General features: G+C 51.3%; 2 protein-coding genes across 5 annotated transcripts in view; one reads left to right on the forward strand and one right to left on the reverse strand.

The window, feature by feature from the left end:
* Window positions 1-19,483, reverse strand: part of SALL2 (spalt like transcription factor 2) — a 673,107-nt gene that overhangs the window by 512,519 nt on the left and 141,105 nt on the right. The window lies entirely within an intron of this gene.
* Window positions 5,887-8,084, forward strand: LOC146871225 (uncharacterized). The gene is made up of 3 exons (XM_085599719.1): window positions 5,887-6,505; window positions 7,084-7,222; window positions 7,307-8,084. The coding sequence occupies exons 1-3, from the start codon at window positions 5,887-5,889 to the stop codon at window positions 8,082-8,084; spliced, it is 1,536 nt and encodes a 511-aa protein (XP_085455845.1).

Genomic DNA, 19,483 nt, shown 5'->3' on the forward strand with positions numbered 1-19,483 from the left:
GATGACCACCGATGTCGCGTCGCTTCAGGTCGTCGATGGTGTTTTGTCTCTTCGCTCACGAGGTCCAGGAGGGATCAAGGATGACCAGCAGCTGGATTCCACAACATCTTCAGCTGATGACGGTGTCTGCAACCGGATTGGAGCCAACAAGCCTTGGCAACTGCAAGTCTCGTGTGGACTGAAGATAGTCAGTGATGCAGACCAGCAAGGTCTGATGGACTTACCCAGTGAGGGTAAGGGAGGGCAGGCCTGGAGCGATCAGGAGAGCCCTTGAAGTCGGTTATAAAGTCTTCGGGGGAGTCACTAGTCAACAGGCAAGTAACCGCAGAGATGCCTTCACAGGAAAAGTTTCACAGGAGCCCAAGGTCACTCGGGATGAGGTAGGCTGCTGAATTTTGGAACAAGACCTGCTAGGGACTTGGACTACAAATGGTCCAAAGCACAAGTTTATAGAATGTTGTTTAGGGTTTGCACTTGAAATCAGTGCATGGTTCCCAGGTATTGCTGTTCCTCGTCACTCGTGGGGTCCAGATGCCACAGCTTCGCTGGGAACTCAAAATGGCCGTCGAGAGGTCAGGCAATCCACTTCTGGGGACACAGGGACTTCGGACTCCGGCGGGAGCGGTGAAGTTTGCAACCGTTGATTGAAGTTATAGGTGCCTGCCAAGCAGGGGAGTCACTCCTTGACTCCAAGGGAGATTCTTCAGTCTTCCAGAGATAGTGGAACGTCGAAGGGCCAGGATTCTTCTTAGTAGAGCCTCGTCCAGGGTAATCTGAATTGCATTGGCAATGCTTGCTATCTTATAGTGAAGATATGGGAGGGACTAGCTCTATGACCACTCCTCTAGGAGGGTCAGGGTAGTGGGTGGTTACACCCACTTCCCTTTGTCCAGTTTCACGCCAGAGCAGGATAAGGTAGCCCCTGAACCGGTTTGAGCTGGCATATGCACAGAGGAGCCTACTGCTCCCCCAGTGCAGGACTTCAAAGCACTCTAAGAGTGCACCCACCCAGCTCCAATACACTAAATCCTGTCTGGGAGGTATCCTGTCACCTCCCTGTGACAGGATACCTTTTGTTGGGCTTCCTCCACTGCGAGTTTCGCTCAGCAGCAGGAGGGCAGCCCAGTGTCTGTGCTGGTGGCATCCATTTTGTGATGCCAGGGCTCTAGGAGATTTCTATCGTTTAGTACAGTGGGTACATGTCATCCCCTCTAGCAGGGTAGGATGATACTCCCACACCAGTTACTGGTGTGGGGGTATGATTCCAAGTTGTTTGACACCAAACACGACATGTTTTGATGCAGTCATTCCAAAGTTAGCATTTACCGCGAGGTTATAATGCATTTAAGAGTATATGGTTTAACCGCATCCACAAACAGTAGCAGAGAATAGACTCTGCCAGCTGCAGAGGGGTCCTGCTCATGCAGAAGCACCCCCTCACATAGTAAACCAAGCACCCTGCCCTCAGGATTGTTAGGGCCTGCAAGAGGGATGGCTGATAGGTTTATATGTGTGTGTATTGTGAGATATAGGAACCTATACCTCAATGAGGAGTGCTAACACTACCTCACACAGGCTGCAGTAGCAGGCCTGTGGTGTCAGATTGAGAATGCTTCCCAGGGGTGGCATGATACATGCTGCAGCCCCTGGTAGGCCTGTGAAGTACCAATGCCCTAGGTACCTAAGGTACCATATACTAGGGGCTCATAAGGTACCACAGTATCCAATCACTAGTGCATCTAATATGCACACCAAGTTGTTTAGAGAGATCAGTGAGACTGGGGCCCTGATTAGCAGGGACCCAGCCAGACTATAGCCAGAAACCTGTGTATACATCAAAAAAAAGTGGGGGCAACATAAGTGCAGATCCTACTCTCTTACAGCGCCTTGTGAGATAAAGTAGGGCCCTGAAGCAGGCCTGCCTAAACATATATGCGACAACTCGAGCCCGCGGTGGCCCACCCAAATGCACCCTTGGCCCAACCAAATAAAATTCCTGGAGCCGGGCCTGGCGGGAGTGTGACCATGTGGTCAAGTGGGTACCTAACGAAGTGGTAATTAAAGCACATGAGGGAATTGTGGCCATGTAAAAAAAAAAAGATTTGCACAAAAAACATATTTTCAGCTGTTAGCTCGTGGACGTTCCAATTGGTAAAGCTTCAATAAATAAGCGCTATTCCGTTTCCTAAGAAGGGTGATAACGCAAGCTTGACTAAAGAAACTACGTTACTCTCACAAGCCCCGAAATACCAGAGAGGTGTCCTTTGGCAGTGCATAGCGCGGGGGTGGGGAGGCGCGGATGGGAAGCATCGAGGTGGCTGCAGAAGGCCCAGTTTGGGAACGAGGGGTTTGGTATCGGGCGCCGGAGCCCATGGGGGTTGCGCCAATCAGTGGCGGTGAGGGGCAAGATATAAGGAGGGGGGCCAAAAATAACAACAAAAAAAAATCTATATATACGAACATTTGGGTCCATGTGGAGACAAGAAGGGGATATGGCATGGTGATAATGTTGCTCACTGGCTAGGGCTGGCTCCAATTCAAGTTAGAACCAGAGTGACATAGGAAGTTATTGTTGGCTGGGTTAGAGATAGGTCGGAAAAATATATGAGCGGTTTGGTTACTGGTGGCGGTACAAACACAGTGCGTGCTCATGCCATGCGTTTTGATACTGGTACAAGCAAGGAAGTCGAGAAGATACGCCAGTAACGACTGGGGTTGCCCGCAGGATGGTTTCCTTTTAGGGACGAGTAAACTGTTGTGTGACATTACGATAGGGGCCCGGGGGAGAACAGTGTTCCTGGAGGGGTAGGTGGTCCAGTTGAACGCCCTAACAGCCTTGGGGAGAGTGGGCAAGGCGCATGCCGGGGGTTTGGGGTGGAGGGGTTTGGGAGACGGGGGAGCTCCTAATACCTTCCGCCCCCTTCCCCAGCACGCCTCTGGCAATGCTGGTGGGGTGGAGGTTGGGTGGGGGGGGAGTACAAGGGTGGGGGTGACTGGTAAATGGCAAAAGCGGATGATAGAGCATGTGTGGGAACACACGGAGGAGTGGTGCCACATGGGTGTTGGGGGTTACGTGGAGGAGTAAGACGGGCAAGGGTGGTGCTACAGTTGGGGTGCATGTGGTGTGTTTAGGAAGGCTAACATTTGGTTTCTATTGTAGATTTGAGCAAGGAATAAGTACGTCGAACTACAGAGGGGAGCAAAGTGGTGTCAGTGGTGGCGTGGGTCACGGAATAGGCAAAGGGAGCCAGAACAAGCATAAGGGGTTGTGTCCGGACCTCAAGGTGAGTTACTAAAGATGGGGAGGCGGCACGCATCAACGATACGGAACACCGCAAGACGGCACTGGGGGGTGGTAGGGGTGCGGTACCCTGGGCCCATGGTTAACACACTAAGGTACTCACAGCCACCTCTTGCAAAGTTAACATCATTTTCAATTTTAGGTCAGCCCACAAAAGGACTGCCTCAAGGCGGCATTCTAGAACTAGCGGCGAACGAAGAAGCTGGATCTAGCGGGGTGATCCCAGGAATGGAGTACCGCGGCGACCAGGAAGTTCAGCAGCTTTGGGCCCGCTTTGCAGCAACAGCAAAAGCCAAGAATTGGGAAGGGTGGGAGCTGGCAATGGCGCAAATGCAATCATCCGCCCCTGAAGGAGATGGACGAGGCAAGGACATGGAAGACTTGCAAGGGGAAGGCTTTCAAATTAATGGCCATACTTATGCAGCGACACGGGGTGAAAAGCGGGGTGTGGAAAAGAAAGCGAGGGGGAAGGGCGGTTCTGTTGCAGGAGCAAAAAAGGCAAGGATGCCACCAGAGGACGTAACAAAGGAAATAACGGGGGAACGCGCACAGGTAGCGGGAGCAGTGTTGTGGGCAGTTGTGCCAAGTAGGCCAATGGGAGTGGACAAAGCCCAGTCGAGCAAAGAAGTGGCTTTAACAGCAGAAGTTGGTTCCGTGGGTGAGTTGACGGAAGTCATTAAAAAACTGGTTAATAATTGGCTTACACACAATGGCGAAAACAATGGGAAGGCGGTAGGGGTAGATAAAGGGATAAAGTTGGACGTTACACAGGAGGGGTCCCAAGTACAAGTCTGGGAAGGGGTGTGTATGGAGCAAGGGGCCCAAGAGGGGGCGGGAAGGAAAGCTTCGGCTCAGTCGGGGAACAGTGACGCTATTGCTTATGGAAAAGCTCCCTTGCCAAAGGTAACCCAAGCCAGTGATACAAATACAACACTGTCCAGTAGGGTAGGGGCAGGGGGGCTTAATGGGACACGGTCAGAAGCATGGCATATCCCACTGGAGGTGAAAGAGAGAGTTTGGAGGAGGGAATTCCTGGATATTTTCACTCTACTGGAGCATGTGCGCAGGGGGGCAGACACATTACGGATAGCCGGGCCCAGCAAAGACAGCAAGGATAGAAAGAGGATAAGGCCCGAGGAAAATATTAACAACTGGTTGGACGCCTTTGCATTACTGGCAGCCATAATGTTGGCGAAATTTCCAGAGCAAGGTCCGGCATTGAATGGATACAACCAGACTATCCTGGACAGGTTCAGGCGCTACGGGGGCATGGGGTGGCTGCAATATGATCGAAGCTTCCGCCAACGCATGGAAGAGTCACCTACGATGTCTTGGGATCAAAGAGAGGCGAGTGAATGGATGGACCAGATGGGGTCTAAGGCAAGTTTTGGGTTGGGATTAGGGGGGGCAGGGAGTGCGTTACAGCAGTGGAGCGCACCACCGACAGGGCAAGTTTGGCAGGCTAACGCGCAGGCACATCCTGGGGCGAATGCGCAAACAAGGGTGAGCCAACAGTTGGTGGCAAGTTTCCCGCACCAGCAAGTGGGACAGTTGCCATTTCCACCCGGGATCACCTATGCGGGGAATGGGATGGTGGGAGGGGCACAGCATCAAGGAGCGGGGGATGGGTCGGGACAGCAGTCTTCTCTGGTTGGTGGGGGGCATCAGCAGACTTGGATAGGTCACATGCAGCAACAGGCAAGCGGAGGGCAAACGCTACACCAGCAATTGGGAGCAGTAGTACCACAGTTCACACAGGTGGGGCAGGGCCAGCAGCCGGGCACGGTTTTTCCAAATTCCAACATGCAGGCCAGGGGGCAGCTACCACAGGCCAACAATGGGCTGTCAAGTGCTCAATTCAACGGGGGCAGGGGTCCTCAGCCCTTGACTGCGGTGGGGTTCCCAACCGGTGTGGTGCAGATGACAACAGGGCTACAAGGTCAAGGTGGCATGGCAGCAACCCACACTCCTCCAGGATCAGCTCTAGGCCAGGGACAGATCATGGGGAGGCACCAGCAGCCGGTCCAGGACCAACTGCAGGCATTTCGAGCGCCAAAAGTGGCAGACGAATTCAAGCAGCTGCTGCAGCGGAAACAGGGACAATACCTGTCGCCTGTTCAATGCAGGCAGTTGCTCCTGGGGTGTTCAGTGCAGGTTCCGACATGGGTGCTCACGGTGTGGCGGAGACCATCCCGTTGTGGCATGCAAAGCCCTCATTAGAAGTACACCAGGAGCCACCTTCATGGGGCAGCCATAGTCTGGGCTGGGTAACCAAAGGCCCATCCCCTATAAACTTTGAATTACTAGCAACACTTTTGAATCATTACCCAAAAGAAGAGGAAAGGGAACTACTGTTTTGGGGTTTCAAAGAAGGGTTTAAAATACCCTACTGTGGCCCTTTAGCAGGCAGGTCGTCTAAGAACCTTCGCTCAGCGGAGGAATTGCCGGAAGTGGTTGCGGAAAAGATACAAAAAGAGCTGCAGCTACGAAGGATAGCAGGACCGTTTGACCCCCCCCCCCCATTAGGCAATTTTATTATCTCTCCACTAGGGATCATTCCAAAAAAGGAAGCAGGCAAGTACAGGATGATTCACCACCTCTCCTATCCCAAAGGCAACTCAGTAAATGACTGGCTAAGCCAGGAGGTTTGTACCGTCTCGTATGCAACATTTGATGAAGCCATCGAGTTGGTAAGGCAGGCGGGGACGGGAGCCCTCATGGCGAAGGCTGATGTTGAATCAGCTTTCAGGCTTTTACCAGTGCATCCGGACAGTTTTCATTTGCTGGGGTTCCAGTTTAGGGATACGCTGTACTATGACAGGTGTATGCCCATGGGATGTTCAGTTTCATGTGCTTATTTTGAGGCATTTAGTTCCTTCTTGGAATGGGCAACAAACAAAGTGCAGCCAGCAGGTGGAAAGCTCCATTACCTGGACGACTTCTTATTTGTAGGCAATGCAAACTCCCCAGATTGTGCCCGTGCATTGGCAGCCTTCACAGTAGTGACGCAGGCTTTGGGAGTTCCATTGGCGGTAGAAAAAACGGAGGGCCCCACAACAAAGCTGACGTTTTTGGGAATAGAGTTGGATTCTGAGGAAGGGGTGTCAAGCCTCCCAGTGGAAAAAGTACATGTCTTTGCAGCAGCTATTCTAAAGGTATTGGCAAAACAGAAGGCAACATTACGGGATATACAGGAGTTAATGGGTAAGCTCAGTTTTGCGTCCAGGGTCATTTGGGTGGGGAGAGTTTTTTCACGGAGACTGGCAGGGGCTACAGCGGGCATTACACAGAAACATCACTTTGTAAGGTTGAATAAGGGGCTGAAGCAGGACTTGCACATGTGGTTGTCTTTTCTCCAAGGTTTCAATGGGGTTAGAATATGGACTTCGCTATGGACAGCCGAGGAGAGGATGCAACTGTACACAGATTCTTCCCGGCAAGGGGGCTTTGGGGCAATATTGGGTTCCGAGTGGTGTGCCAAAGGGTGGCCAACAGGATGGCGACAGCGTGGCCTCACCATCAATGTCACAGCGCTAGAGCTGTTTCCCATTGTTTTGGCATTGTCACTGTGGTCCGACACCTTGGCAAACAAGAATCTGGTCATCCGGTCAGACAACATGGCAGCCGTCCAGGCAATTAATAATCAGGCGGCGTCATGTCCCATAGTATTAGGTTTACTAAGGCATTTGGTGAGCGGGTGTCTCCAGTATAATATCCAGATAACAGCAAAGCATGTGCAAGGGTTTAAGAACAAGGCAGCTGATGCTCTTTCTCGCTTGCAGTGGGAAAGATTCCGGGCAGAATGGCCAGAGGCGCAGCAGGAAATGACGCCCTTCAAAGAGGAATATTGGAAGCTAATGCATTAGAAGGTCAACTACAGCGTATGGCTGAAGAGGCTCTAGCGGTGGGAACAAAACAGCGGTATTGGCGTTGTGTGGACACGTTTCGGAACTTTACAGCGGATGGTTCTGAGTTTCCAGACAATATCTAACAACTGGGTTGGAGGGCCAAACAGTTCGTGGTGTGGGCCAGGGGAGTCGGTAAATCTAGGTCATGGGTTATAGAGCACCTTTCAGCTATAGCATACCATGATAAGCTGGAGGGTTTGGACGATCCCACTAAAGGGTTTGTTCTTAGGGAAGCCTTGAAAGGTTGGGCCAAAGTTGAAAGCAAAAAACAGGATCACAGGTCCCCAATTGATTTTAACACACTAAAAATTCTAATCGACCACCTCCCTTTGGTTTGCCACTCGGATTTTGAAAGTATGCTGTTTCAAGTGACCTTTTCCTTGGCCTTCTTTGGGGCCTTTCGCATTAGCGAACTAGTAGCGAGAGCAAAAGGGGATAAAAGCAGCAGGGCCCTGCTGGTGAAAGATCTATCCCTGGGCACACACCAGGCAACTTTACGGGTGCGACACTCTAAGACAGATCAAGTGGGAAGGGGACAGTACATTACACTGAAGAGGATGGAGGGGCACAGCTCATATTGTCCAGTTAAGCTTTTAGCAGGGTACATCAAGGAACGGGAGGGTGTCAACGGCGACAACTACCTTCTCACCCACGAAGACGGGAGCCCAGTAACGCTTTATCAGTTTAAAAAGGTGTTAGCGGCAACGGTCCAAAAGGCTGGGCTCCAGGGGCATCACTACACTACACATTCCTTCCGCATTGGGGCAGCCACAACAGCGTTCCAGGAGGGTATGTCGGCAACAGCGATAAAACTAATAGGAAGATGGGAATCAGACAGGTTCCGGGTTTACATTCGCCCTACACCCAGCAGTTAAAGGATTAAACAGACGGGTTTGCGGGGGGTTCGGGTCGGGCTCTTTATGCATTTATGTACACCAGTCTACCCGTATAATAAAAGGCTGTTTAAGACGGAACTCAACATTTCTGCCTTTCTGTTCTACTCCACAGAACGCATAACAGTGTGGGTCATCGGGCACTCTTACGTATCCATGGCTGCTTACAGAGCCCACGCCCTGGGGTGGGATGCAACGTTCCCCTTTCAACGAACAATGGTGCGATGGTTTGGGAAGCCGGGGTTGCACTGGAGAGACTTGGGTAGCATCATTGCGGATTTCCGCTCCCGCTCAAAGGACCCGGATATTTTAGTGATTCATCTAGGGGGAAATGACCTTCCGGTGATAGGGAGGAAAACCCTACTTCAAATGTTAAAAAAGGAGCGTACCAATTTAGCCAGGAGCATGGATAACACGGAGGTGGTGTGGTCCGAGGTCATTGCCAGAAGGGCATGGGTTGGTGCGCGCTCCCAAAAGGGTATGGAGTTGTCAAGGAAGAGGCTTAACAGCCTCATGGCCAAATTTCTAGGGGGTGCAGGTTTAGGCAGCATTAGGCACACCCTGATTAACTTGCGGCAGCCGCACTATTACAGGGCAGATGGGGTGTACCTGTCAGACACTGGAACAGATGTCCTGCTACGGAATATGCTAGCGGCATTGAATGCAAGGGGCTGTTGGTAGTGCTCAAGAATTGGGGCGCAGGAGGGCATGGGGGGCCTCTCTGGCAGCGATAGCTCCCAGCGAGGCATGGCGGTACTTACAAAGCAATCCAAGAGGAATCAAGAAACAAGCTGGGAAGGGGGCACAGACCGCAAACGGGGGCAGTCAGGACCTAATGGGCACTGGCAAGCTCCTCAAGCCCCTTTGTTCGGGTTAACCGGAAGTAAACAATTAATTACGCAATGGAGGTCAGAGCCTGTGGCATGGAAGAAGTGGGGTAACGGTTACCGGGTCACCTGCGCAGAGAAGGGTATGGGAAGAGTCAACCAGGTTGGCGGGCGGGAAGCACATTGGCTTGCCCAGGTAACAAAGAGGGTACGCACCGGGACTGAAGAAGCACAGGGTTGGGCTGGGAACAAACGCTTACCCGGGAGTGTGTGGGCACCGGAAGGCAAAGGGTCATCCGGTTGGGTTGGAAGCAGACGCTTACCCAAGGAGTGTGTGGCAACCGGAAGTAAAAGGTTACCCGGTCGGGCTGGAAGCAGAGGCTTGCCCGGAGTGAAAGGGAAGGGTTGCGTTCCCAGGGGGGGGGGGAGGATAGGTAACCAGGGGCAAGGTGAGTTGCACTGAAGGCAAGGCTCAGGGCAGAGATTATGGGGTAAGGATACAGGCTCTCCGGACATAAATAATGATGTGTAAAGGATCGCTTGTAAGTTAAAGATGCCTAATAAACTGCGGCCTCAATTCTTCCATAAAAAACACAAACTTGTGGTGGTCTGAAGTTATTGGGGTTCGGGGGGAGCGACCAGGTGGGGGGTGCCTCTGCTGTGCCCCTTGGTTCGGCCCCCCACTCCCCAGGGGGAGGGGGATAGTGGCGGGACCGGGGGCCTCAGTGGAGGCCACCCCCGGGAGCAGAGCCCGAACACCAAGGACCGGATTGGGTAGAGATAAGTGAGGGGAGAGAAGGAAGCAGGAACACCAGAAGATAGGGCTGGCAGTAGGGCTGGCCCAGATCAGCCGTAAATCTAGGGTAGGAATGTGTTAGGGAGGCAGGGGTATTTAAAGGTGGGCACCGGGCACAAGGCCATCTTTCTCCTGGGAAATTTGTAAGGAGAAGAAGCTTACGAGCGAGAATCGGGGGGAGGGTAAATTGTCGCAGAGGCATAGCGGACTTACAAGAGGTCATCAGGGGTCGGATGCGAGGAACGGCAACAGATCTGAGATGATTAACGGTGGTAATGACAAAGCGATCCAAGAGGAATCAAGAAATAAGCTGGGAAGGGGGCACAGACCGCAAACGGGGCAGTCAGGACCTAATGGGCACTGGCAAGCTCCTCAAGCCCCTTTGTTCTGGTGAACCGGAAGTAAACAATTAATTACGCAACGGAGGTTAGAGCCTGTGGCATGGAAGAAGTGGGGTAACGGTTACCGGGTCACCTGCGCAGAGAGGGGTATGGGAACAATCAACCAGGTTGGCGGACGGGAAGCACATTGGCTTGCCCAGGTAACAAAGAGGGTACGCACCGGGACTGGAGAAGCACAGGGTTGGGCTGGGAACAAACGCTTACCCGGAAGGAAACGTGTGGACACTGGAAGTGAAAGGTCACCCGGCCAGGTGGGAACCGGCTGGTTACCCGGGAGTGTGTGGGCACCGGAAGGCAAAGGGTCATCTGGTTGGGTTGGAAGCAGACGCTTACCCAAGGAGTGTGTGGCAACCGGAAGTAAAAGGTTACCCGGTCGGGCTGGAAGCAGAGGCTTGCCCGGAGTGAAAGGGAAGGGTTGCGTTCCCAGGGGGGGGGGAGGGGATAGGTAACCAGGGGCAAGGTGAGTTGCACTGAAGGCAAGGCTCAGGGCAGAGATTATGGATACAGGCTCTCCGGACAAAAATAATGATGTGTAAAGGATCGCTTGTAAGTTAAAAATGCCTAATAAACTGCGGCCTCAATTCTTCCATAAAAACACAAACTTGTGGTGGTCTGAAGTTATTGGGGTTCGGTTGGAGCAACCAGGTGGGGGGTGCCTCTGCTGAGGATGAACCTTACAAATCAATGCAGGGGCGTAGCAAGGTCGCCATGGGCCCTAATGCACGCCTGGAAATGGACACCCATGTTCCCAGCTGGTTGTAACATACAACTGACATGTTAGAGTGTAGAGGACACATCAGAACACCGGGTCCTGGTGCCAGTGCCCAGCAAACCTAAGAATAGATACGCCTCTCGATCGACAAGGACAGGCCTTGCAACCCAGGCGTAGGCCTCCTGCTGCGATAGGACTGTGGCACAGAAAAGAAAGACCATTTGAACCAGCGGTTGGCATGCTCCAAGTCCTGGGGACAGATGGCAGGCTCGACAGACTCACTACGGGTCTGACGAATAGCCAATGGGACCTGTGGCTCATTTATTTTTATTTACATGGTTTTCTATTGCGCTGCACAGAAAGGAATATGCTATTTACCAGTATGCATCTGTTCTTGGCATGTAGAGCTGCAGATCTACACACTTTTGCATAGATCGCCATCTGGTGTTGGGCCCGGATGTTTGCAGTTTGTTTTTCCTCTTGGAAAGTCTTTGGAAGTCACGAGGTCGGTGACTCCTCCCTTGGATCGTATTGCGCATGGGCTTCGGCTCCATCCTCAGATTGTTTTTCGCCAACAGGGAAAGATGGAGCGTAGTAATAACAGTGAAGAAACCCATGTGTGTTGTATCTAAATAAGATAGACTGGAACAGATACAGGTAGCCGGGGAGGCGGGTGGGCGTGTGTAGATCTGCAGCTCTACATGCCAAGAACAGATGCATACTGGTAAGTAGCATATTCCGTTCGAGGCATATGAGCTGCAGATTACACACTTTTGCATAGACTATATAGCAGTTCCCAACCCTAGCGGCGACCACCGGTATCTGTTGCAGTGGTTTGAAATAGTGTTTTTAGTACAGCCTGGCCCACACTAGCTTGTTGCTTGGTTTGCACATCTACACAGTAATGTTTAGTGAAAGTGTGCGGTGTTGGCCATGTAGCTGCTTTGCAGATATCATCTAATGGGATGTTCCCTAGAAAAGCCATAGAAGCCCCTATCTTTCTTGTAGAGTGGACTTTAGGGGGAACAGATAGCGTGCGTTTTGCTTTGTGGTAGCAAATCTGTATGCATTTTACAATCCACCTAGCTATCCCTGATTTAGAGATTGGGTTGCCTTCATGTGGTGGAGAGAAAGAGACAAACAGTTGTTTTGTCTTTCTGAAAGGTTGTGTTCTCTGGATATAGTAAAGTAAGGCCCTTTTAACATCCAGTGTGTGTAGAGCCCTTTCTGCAACAGTTTGAGGTTGCGAGAAAAAAAATGGTAATTCTACCGATTGGTTTAGATGAAAGGGTGAAATGACTTTGAGTAGGAATTTTGGGTTGGTACGGAGGACAACCTTGTTCGGGTGCATTTGGAGAAAAGGTTCTTGTATAGTAAGTGCTTGTATCTCACTGACCCTTCTAAGGGAAGTGATGGCTATAAGGAAAGCTGTTTTCCATGTGAGAAATTGCAGTTCGCATTTATGCAAAGGTTCGAAAGGCGGTCCCATTAGCCTTGTGAGAACTATATTTAAGTTCCACACAGGTGAGGGTGGTACTCTGGGGGGAATTATCAGTTTGAGGCCTTCCATGAAGGCTTTAATGGCAGGCACTCTGAAAAGTGATAGGTGCTGTCTGTTTTGTAGGTAAGCGGCAATTGCTGCGAGGTGTAGCCGAATGGATGTATATGCTAGGTTACACCTTTGTAGATGGAGTAAGTAGCATATGATGTGCTGTATAGATGCGTCTAGAGGGTTGATTGTGTTGTTATGGCAATAAACAACAAATCTTTTCCACTTGGCAGCATAGCAGGCTCTAGTGGGAGGGCGTCAAGCTTCTCTGATGACGTTCATACAGTCGGGGGGAAGGTTAAGGTATCCGAATTCTAGGATCTCAGGAGCCAGATCGCAAGTTTGAGCTGAGCTGGGTCCGGGTGTCTGATCTCTCCCTGGTTCTGGGTTAGGAGGCATGGTGAGAAGTGTAACTTTTGGTGTGGCACTACCGAGAGTTCCAGCAGCGTAGTGTACCACGGTTGTCTGGCCCATGTTGGAGCTACTAGAATCAGTGTGAGGGAGTGTTGTTGTAGCTTTCGCACCACTAATGGAATTAGTGGGAGAGGTGGAAAGGCGTACGCAAATTTGCCTGACCAGTTCATCCATATCGCATTGCCTTCGGACAATGGGTGTGGGTATCTGGCGGCAAAGCTTGGGCATTTTCTGTTTTCGTGGGTGGCGAATAGGTATATCTGTGGATCCCCCCACATCTGAAAGAATGGGTGAAGAACCTCTGGGTGAAGTTCCCACTCGTGGATCTGCTGCGTCTGTCTGCTGAGCAGATCTGCCATGGTGTTTTGGACTCCTGGGACATGTTGGGCTAGGAGAAAGATTTTGTGTGGAATTGCCCATCTCCATATGCTCTGTGCTAGTTGAGAGAGCTGTGGAGAGTGTGTGCCGCCTTGTTTTTGAATGTAGTACATGGCCGTCATGTTGTCTGTGCGAATAAGGACTGCCTTGCCTAAAATCTGTGTCTGAAAGGATTTTAGGGCTAGAAAGATTGCCAGTAACTCCAGATGGTTGATATGGAGTAACTTTTGTTGCGGCGTCCATGTGCCCTGCACTGTGAGGTGTAGTAGATGAGCTCCCCAGCCGGAGAGCGATGCGTCTGTTGTTAGGATTATTTGTGGAACCGGGTCCAGGAACGGTCGACCTCTGGAAAGATTTGTGGTGTTCCACCACTGCAGAGAGCGATGGGTGCGACTGTCTACCAACACCAGATCTGTCAGTTGCCCCTGGGCCTGGTTCCATTGGCGCGCTAAGCACTCTTGGAGTGGATGCATCTGGAGTCTTGCATGGGGCACTATGAAAATGCAAGAGGCCATCATCCCTATCAGTTGCATAAACACTCTTGCTGGGAGAGAGTGTTGAGGTATGAATCTTTCACGCAAAGCCTGAATGCATGCAATCCTGGCAGGATTGGGGTAGGCTATGGCTTTTGAGGTGTCTATGGTGGCACCGAGGTATTGCTTTGTGTGGGATGGTATTAGCTGGGACTTTTGGTGGAAAGTATGCGTGTTTCAAGTCCAGTGTGGTGAGAACGTCGTTCTGGGAGAGGAGCGGAAGTACCTGCTGAAGTGTTACCATGTGAAAATGGTCCGAATGTATGTATGTGTTTAGAGGCCGGAGATCTAAAATAGGTCGTAGAGTCTTGTCTCTTGTGAAGATGGATTGAGCAGGGGATTTGTAGGACGTGGACGTGCTTTCTGAGGAGTAGCCTCTGGCCGTGCCCCGAAAGGAAGAGCAGCGAAAGGAGCGCCTAGGAGGGTGTGACTGCAGGGCTCCCATAGATTTCGCCGTATCTGTGTCCTTCTTCATCTTCTCGAGGGCCTCATCTACCTTTGGGCCGAATAGATGTTCTTGATCAAATGGATGATTTAATATGGAGGCTTGTACCTCGGGTTTAAAGCCTGAAACTCTCAGCCAAGCATGGCGACGGAGGAGGACGCTAGCCTTAATGGCCCTGGAGGCTGTGTCTGCTGCGTCTAAGGCACAGCGTATAGAGGTGTTAGTTATGGTCTTACCCTCTTGAATTAACTCATTGGCCCTATTTTTGTATCTTTCTGGGAGATGGTGCATGATGGTTTCTAGTTCATCCTAATGCGCCCTGTCGTTTCTGGCCAATAGCGCTTGAGTGTTGGCGATACGCCATATATTGGCTGCCTGTGACGCAGTGCGCTTTCCTGATGCGACCAGTAGCTTTGACTCCTTGTCAGGTGGTGGTGCTTCGCCTGACGCCTGGGAGTTTGACCTCTTCCGTGCAGTGGAGACCACTAGGGAATCCAGTGGCGCTGGCCCTTTGATATAGGCAGGATCTGTGGGGGCAGGTTTATACTTCTTCTCTATGCGTGGGTTAATGACCCTAGCCCTGACTGGGTCTTTAAAAACCTCTGGCACATGTTTTATTACCCCCTTGAGCATAGGTAGTATAGAAGTAGACTTATGTGCGGTATCAAAAGTGTCGAGGAGGAAATCTTCCTCTACTGGGTCAGTGTGTAGCTCTACCCCATGATAATGTGCCGACCTCTGAAGTAGGTGGTGAAAACCTAATGAGTCTTCTGGTGGATAAAGGTCATCTTGTGGGACATCTGGAATGTCTGGATTATTATAATTGTCCCATGGGTTTGGGGATCCTGTAGGGGTGGGATCTTGTGGCACATCCCCTGGATCGTAGTATGGGTCCCCCTGATCATCATGGTCTGGAGACGGGGTCGGAGAGCGGTGAGGCAGGGGTGGAGAAGGCGGAGGGGGCAGAGGTGGAGAGGGTGGAGGAGGTGGGGAAGGCACTCTGAAAGGGGAGGTAGCACAGTCTTTCCTCTTTGGAGGTGGAGGCGGAGCCGGCTTGTCCAAATGTCTCTTTTTAGTAGAAAGTGCCAAATGTCCAGTTTTTGGATCCTTGGTAAGTGTGTTTTGCAAAGGATCCGGTGTAAACAGTTCCTGAGACAATGTTTGTTCGGTCGGCGCCGAAGGTTTCGGGGCCGATGGCTTTTTATGCTTGTCCGTGCCGTGCTTTTTTGGAACCTCCGATTTTTTGGTCGGCGCCGAGGTAGGCTTCGGCGCGGGAGTGTCGGTGCTGAGGGCCTTATGATGTTTGGTCGGCACCGAAAGGCTGGGTTTTGACCCCGAGGACTTTGGTGCGGAGCTCGGTGTCGAGGTAGAGGCTGCTTTCTTTTTCGGTGCCGAAGTGTGTTTATCGGCACCGCTGGCAGACCGGCTCGAGCCCGAGCCGCCGGAAGGCTTATTAGGCTTCTTCACCGGGCCCGAAGGTGGGGTGTTTGAAGCAGTGTCTTTGGTCTTGCCTAGGCCCGGAGGCGAAGGCGTGACCGAAGCCTTTTTGGGTGTCGGCGCGGGTGTGGGAGGGGGTATAGTACTCACGACCCTCTGCGACGGGGTGATGTCCTCCACATCCGAGTCGTCGGCTTCGGAAGCGCTGACGAGGTCCTCTTTGGTGTGCTGCTGTCCCGGAGCTTGAAGATGTCGAATGGAACGGAGGTCGAGGAGTGCGCCATGTTTCGTCTGGCCCTTCAATCTCGAAAAGTCTTTTTCGATCTGAAAGACTTGCAGGCGGGACAGTCTCGAGCCTCGTGTTCAGGGGAGAGGCAGAGGTTGCACACCTCATGAAGATCGGTGTGGGGGAATTTGGACCCACATCGAGGGCACTTCTTGAATGGAGTTCTTTCCATCAGCCGGGACCGGAGCTTGGATAGGCCCGAAGGCCGCCATCGACAACTTGAATCGAAGGTGTGTCGAAAAGAAGGTGATTGAGGAGATCAGGATCTGAACAATACCGCGATGAGCGAAGATTCCACTTTGATCGTCGAACTGGAAATGTTCGGAACCGGAGCGCGAATTATTACATCCGAGCCCGATGGCGGAAAAAAAAAATCTGAGGATGGAGCCGAAGCCCATGCGCAATACGATCCAGGGAGGAGTCACCGACCTCGTGACTTCCAAAGACTTTCCAAGAGGAAAAACAAACTGCAAACATCCGGGCCCAACACCAGATGGCGATCTATGCAAAAGTGTGTAATCTGCAGCTCATATGCCTCGAACATCTAATTACAGAAATTTAGGAAGTAGGTGCAGTGCAACACAAGTATTGTTACAAGCAAACGTGGAAAACGCATTCAATAAATGAAGGCTCAAAGGGAAGAGGAGTTGGCCTAACGCCTAGGGCGGTCTACCCTGGAGCTGGAGAACCAGGTTCGAGTCTCGGCAGGAATGTGCAACATCCTGTGATGCTGGGCAAATCACTGAGGGGCAGATTTACAAGGAACTGACGCATCTAGTGCCAACATCAAATGTCCTTGGATGTGCTGTATTTACAATACAATGCTCCATGGTGCAAGGATTGTGATGCATCTGTTGGCCCAAAAGTCACACATTGCTGGAGTTGTGTCGCAAGCAATGTTCTCTCTAATTTTTTTCCTCTGTGTGCGGCAGTGTAAGGTCTCTGTGCGCTGAAGCCAAGGCTATGTGCGTCAAGAACCGGACCGCACGTGGGGGTGCAGCGACCGGGCTCTGACATGAGGACTCCTGCTTGATTGTGAGTAGTACGCTACTCCCGAACCTAAACAGGATTAGGAGGGAATTAGTATAGGGAAATATGAAATTAATTTGAGTAGTGGACAAAGCGCAAAGAGTCCGACACCTAAAAACACTGCCTCTGAGAAAAATCTGGGCCAATCTCAGACTGGAAGAGCAAAATGCAAGCCAGGAAGAGGGGCTGAGAACCCCCCTTGTTGTAGAGACATAACGTTGGTACAGACCTGGAGGAGGAATGGCCCAGTTCACACCTGGGAAGGTGGAGCCTCAGGCGCGCAACACCCTTCGGACTCAAAGGGCTTCAGCCTCCCCCCCCCTCCATCGTGTGTGGCAGCCCGGGATGAGACAGCTTCCCGGGCACCCACACAGCCGCACCCGAGCACTTCACAGGTCTTTAAAAGACCATTTGCATGTCAATGAGGCCTCACTGTTGTTTCACCCCTTCTAAGAGCCCCTGCAGCTCCACTCTGCCTATTGCTTAAAGATTCAGCCCCCCCGATATTTTTTCTTAGACCCCCCCCCCCCGAAATTTGGCTCTAGTTGCGCCTCTGTGGAGGCTTGAGCATACCTTTCACAATTCCCAGCTACTTGTGCCACGAGTAGTGCTGATAGACGTATCCCCTGCATTCTGGGATTTGTGGTCCTGGTTTTACAATACTACTAGTCCCAGAATGCTAAGTAAGCCCTGTACTGGATAAAAGTGGCCATAATTATTTACGATGTTTGTCTGCACACAGTACTTTTGACATAATCGAAAGGAGCACTATATATCAATAAAGAACGGGCTTTTATAGTGCATAAACTGAATTACGTGCTAATGTAGGAAAGTCTCTCCTGCTATAGTAGTACCTTTTTAGGTCTTGCGTAGCATTGCAGCGCAATGCTCTGCGAGACCTCTTGTGAGCAAGAAGATTTCAGAAGGGGACTTGAAGCCCCGCCCCTCAATTGCATTGGCTGGCGTCACCGTGTATGTAAAACGGTGGCCGCAGATTTAAAGTGAGGCTTCTTGGTTGCAGCCCTTTTGCCTTTTTGTCCGGCCCATCGGACTGGATTGTCTGCTTCACGGCTGCCATGAAGCAATTCCTTATCTTTATTGGGGCCATCTGTGGTTGTAATAGAGGCTTGTTTACTCCGGGCAGGCAACTTTTAGGACAAACGGAGCGAGTTGCACTACAGAGCTCACACAAGGAATTTTTAAAATCGCTGATTATTAGTGTATTTGTTGTGTATTGTTGCCGCTTTTAGGCTTTTAACTAAGAATCCACTTACTTGCACCACATTTGTAAATTCACCGTGTTTGGAGCGGGTCCTTCTCCCGACAGACAGCACTGCGGCGGACATCTTGGCTTGGGGGGGCGGCCTAGAGAAGCTGCGCACGGTCTAGTCGTCGCAAGGACGCTAGACCGGTATTTAAAACGGGCCATGCTGACGCGCAGCGGGCACGCGCTGCGGGCACGCCGGAGCATCGCCGGAGTCACGCCAGAGTCCAGCCCGTCTGCGCCCGTCCGCGCACAGGCGGGCGCAGGGGCTGGGACGGCTGGCCATCGTCGCACTTACTCCTCAGAAATGCTTAGATCTTTGAATAGAGGCGAGCCCATGTTGGACAAAGCAGTCCTGCTGTTGCTTAAAAAGTACAGTATCTCTCGGAATGTTGGGGTCACACCTGCCTTGAATAAATGTTCCACGTTAAAAATAGCGAGCCTTAATACCCGCTCGTTGCACTGCCATCATCTGGAGGTATATAATATGCTTCAGGATAGTGACATCGATGTCCTGACTCTTTCAGAGACCTGGACAGATGAGAACTCGTTACCGGATATCATCGCCGCTGTACCAAGCGGATATGATATAATGTGGCATAACCGCCCAGGGGGCTCACGGGGGGGTGGAGTAGCTATTTTGTATAGGAAGACCATGACGGTTGAAAAAATACTAACTGAGACGATTGACTTAGCCGATCTTCTTGGGGTAAAGGTCACAGTAAACAATGTGTGTTGGGTGATCTTGTCTGTTTATCGTCCGCCGAAGGCAACCCCTACCTTCTTTGACTTATTCTGTCCTATTATATCTGACCTTAGGTCAAGATATATAAAAATCTTGGTTACAGGGGATTTTAATTTACATTGGGATAAGCCCACCTGGGATTCACCTATGCGCCAGTTAAACACATTAATGTCCGCATTGGACTTCACACAGATTGTGGATACCCCAACCCATGAAAAAGGGCACATTCTTGACCTTATGTGGACCACCGATGCCACTCTAACATTTAGTGAGGCAGCGCCCTGTGTCTGGTCGGATCACTGTTTGGTCTCGTGTGAGGTCCCCCTCAGCAATGGGGCTGTTCATAACTCACATAGCTTCAGGAAAACCCGGAAATGGATTGAAGTCAATCTGAGAGCCCTGACTGAGGCACATCTGGAACCCCCCCAGGTTTTAGAGCCAGATTGTAATTTGGACCGAGACTACTCTGATCTAACAAGATGTTTGATTCGGGCCATCGATCAGATAGCGCCAGTGAAAACACAGCAAATCAAGGGCTCTGGGAAAGCTCCCTGGTTTACTCCGC

The sequence above is a fragment of the Triturus cristatus genome, chromosome 1_1 (genome assembly GCF_964204655.1).
Source record: "Triturus cristatus chromosome 1_1, aTriCri1.1, whole genome shotgun sequence".
Taxonomy (NCBI): domain Eukaryota; kingdom Metazoa; phylum Chordata; class Amphibia; order Caudata; family Salamandridae; genus Triturus; species Triturus cristatus.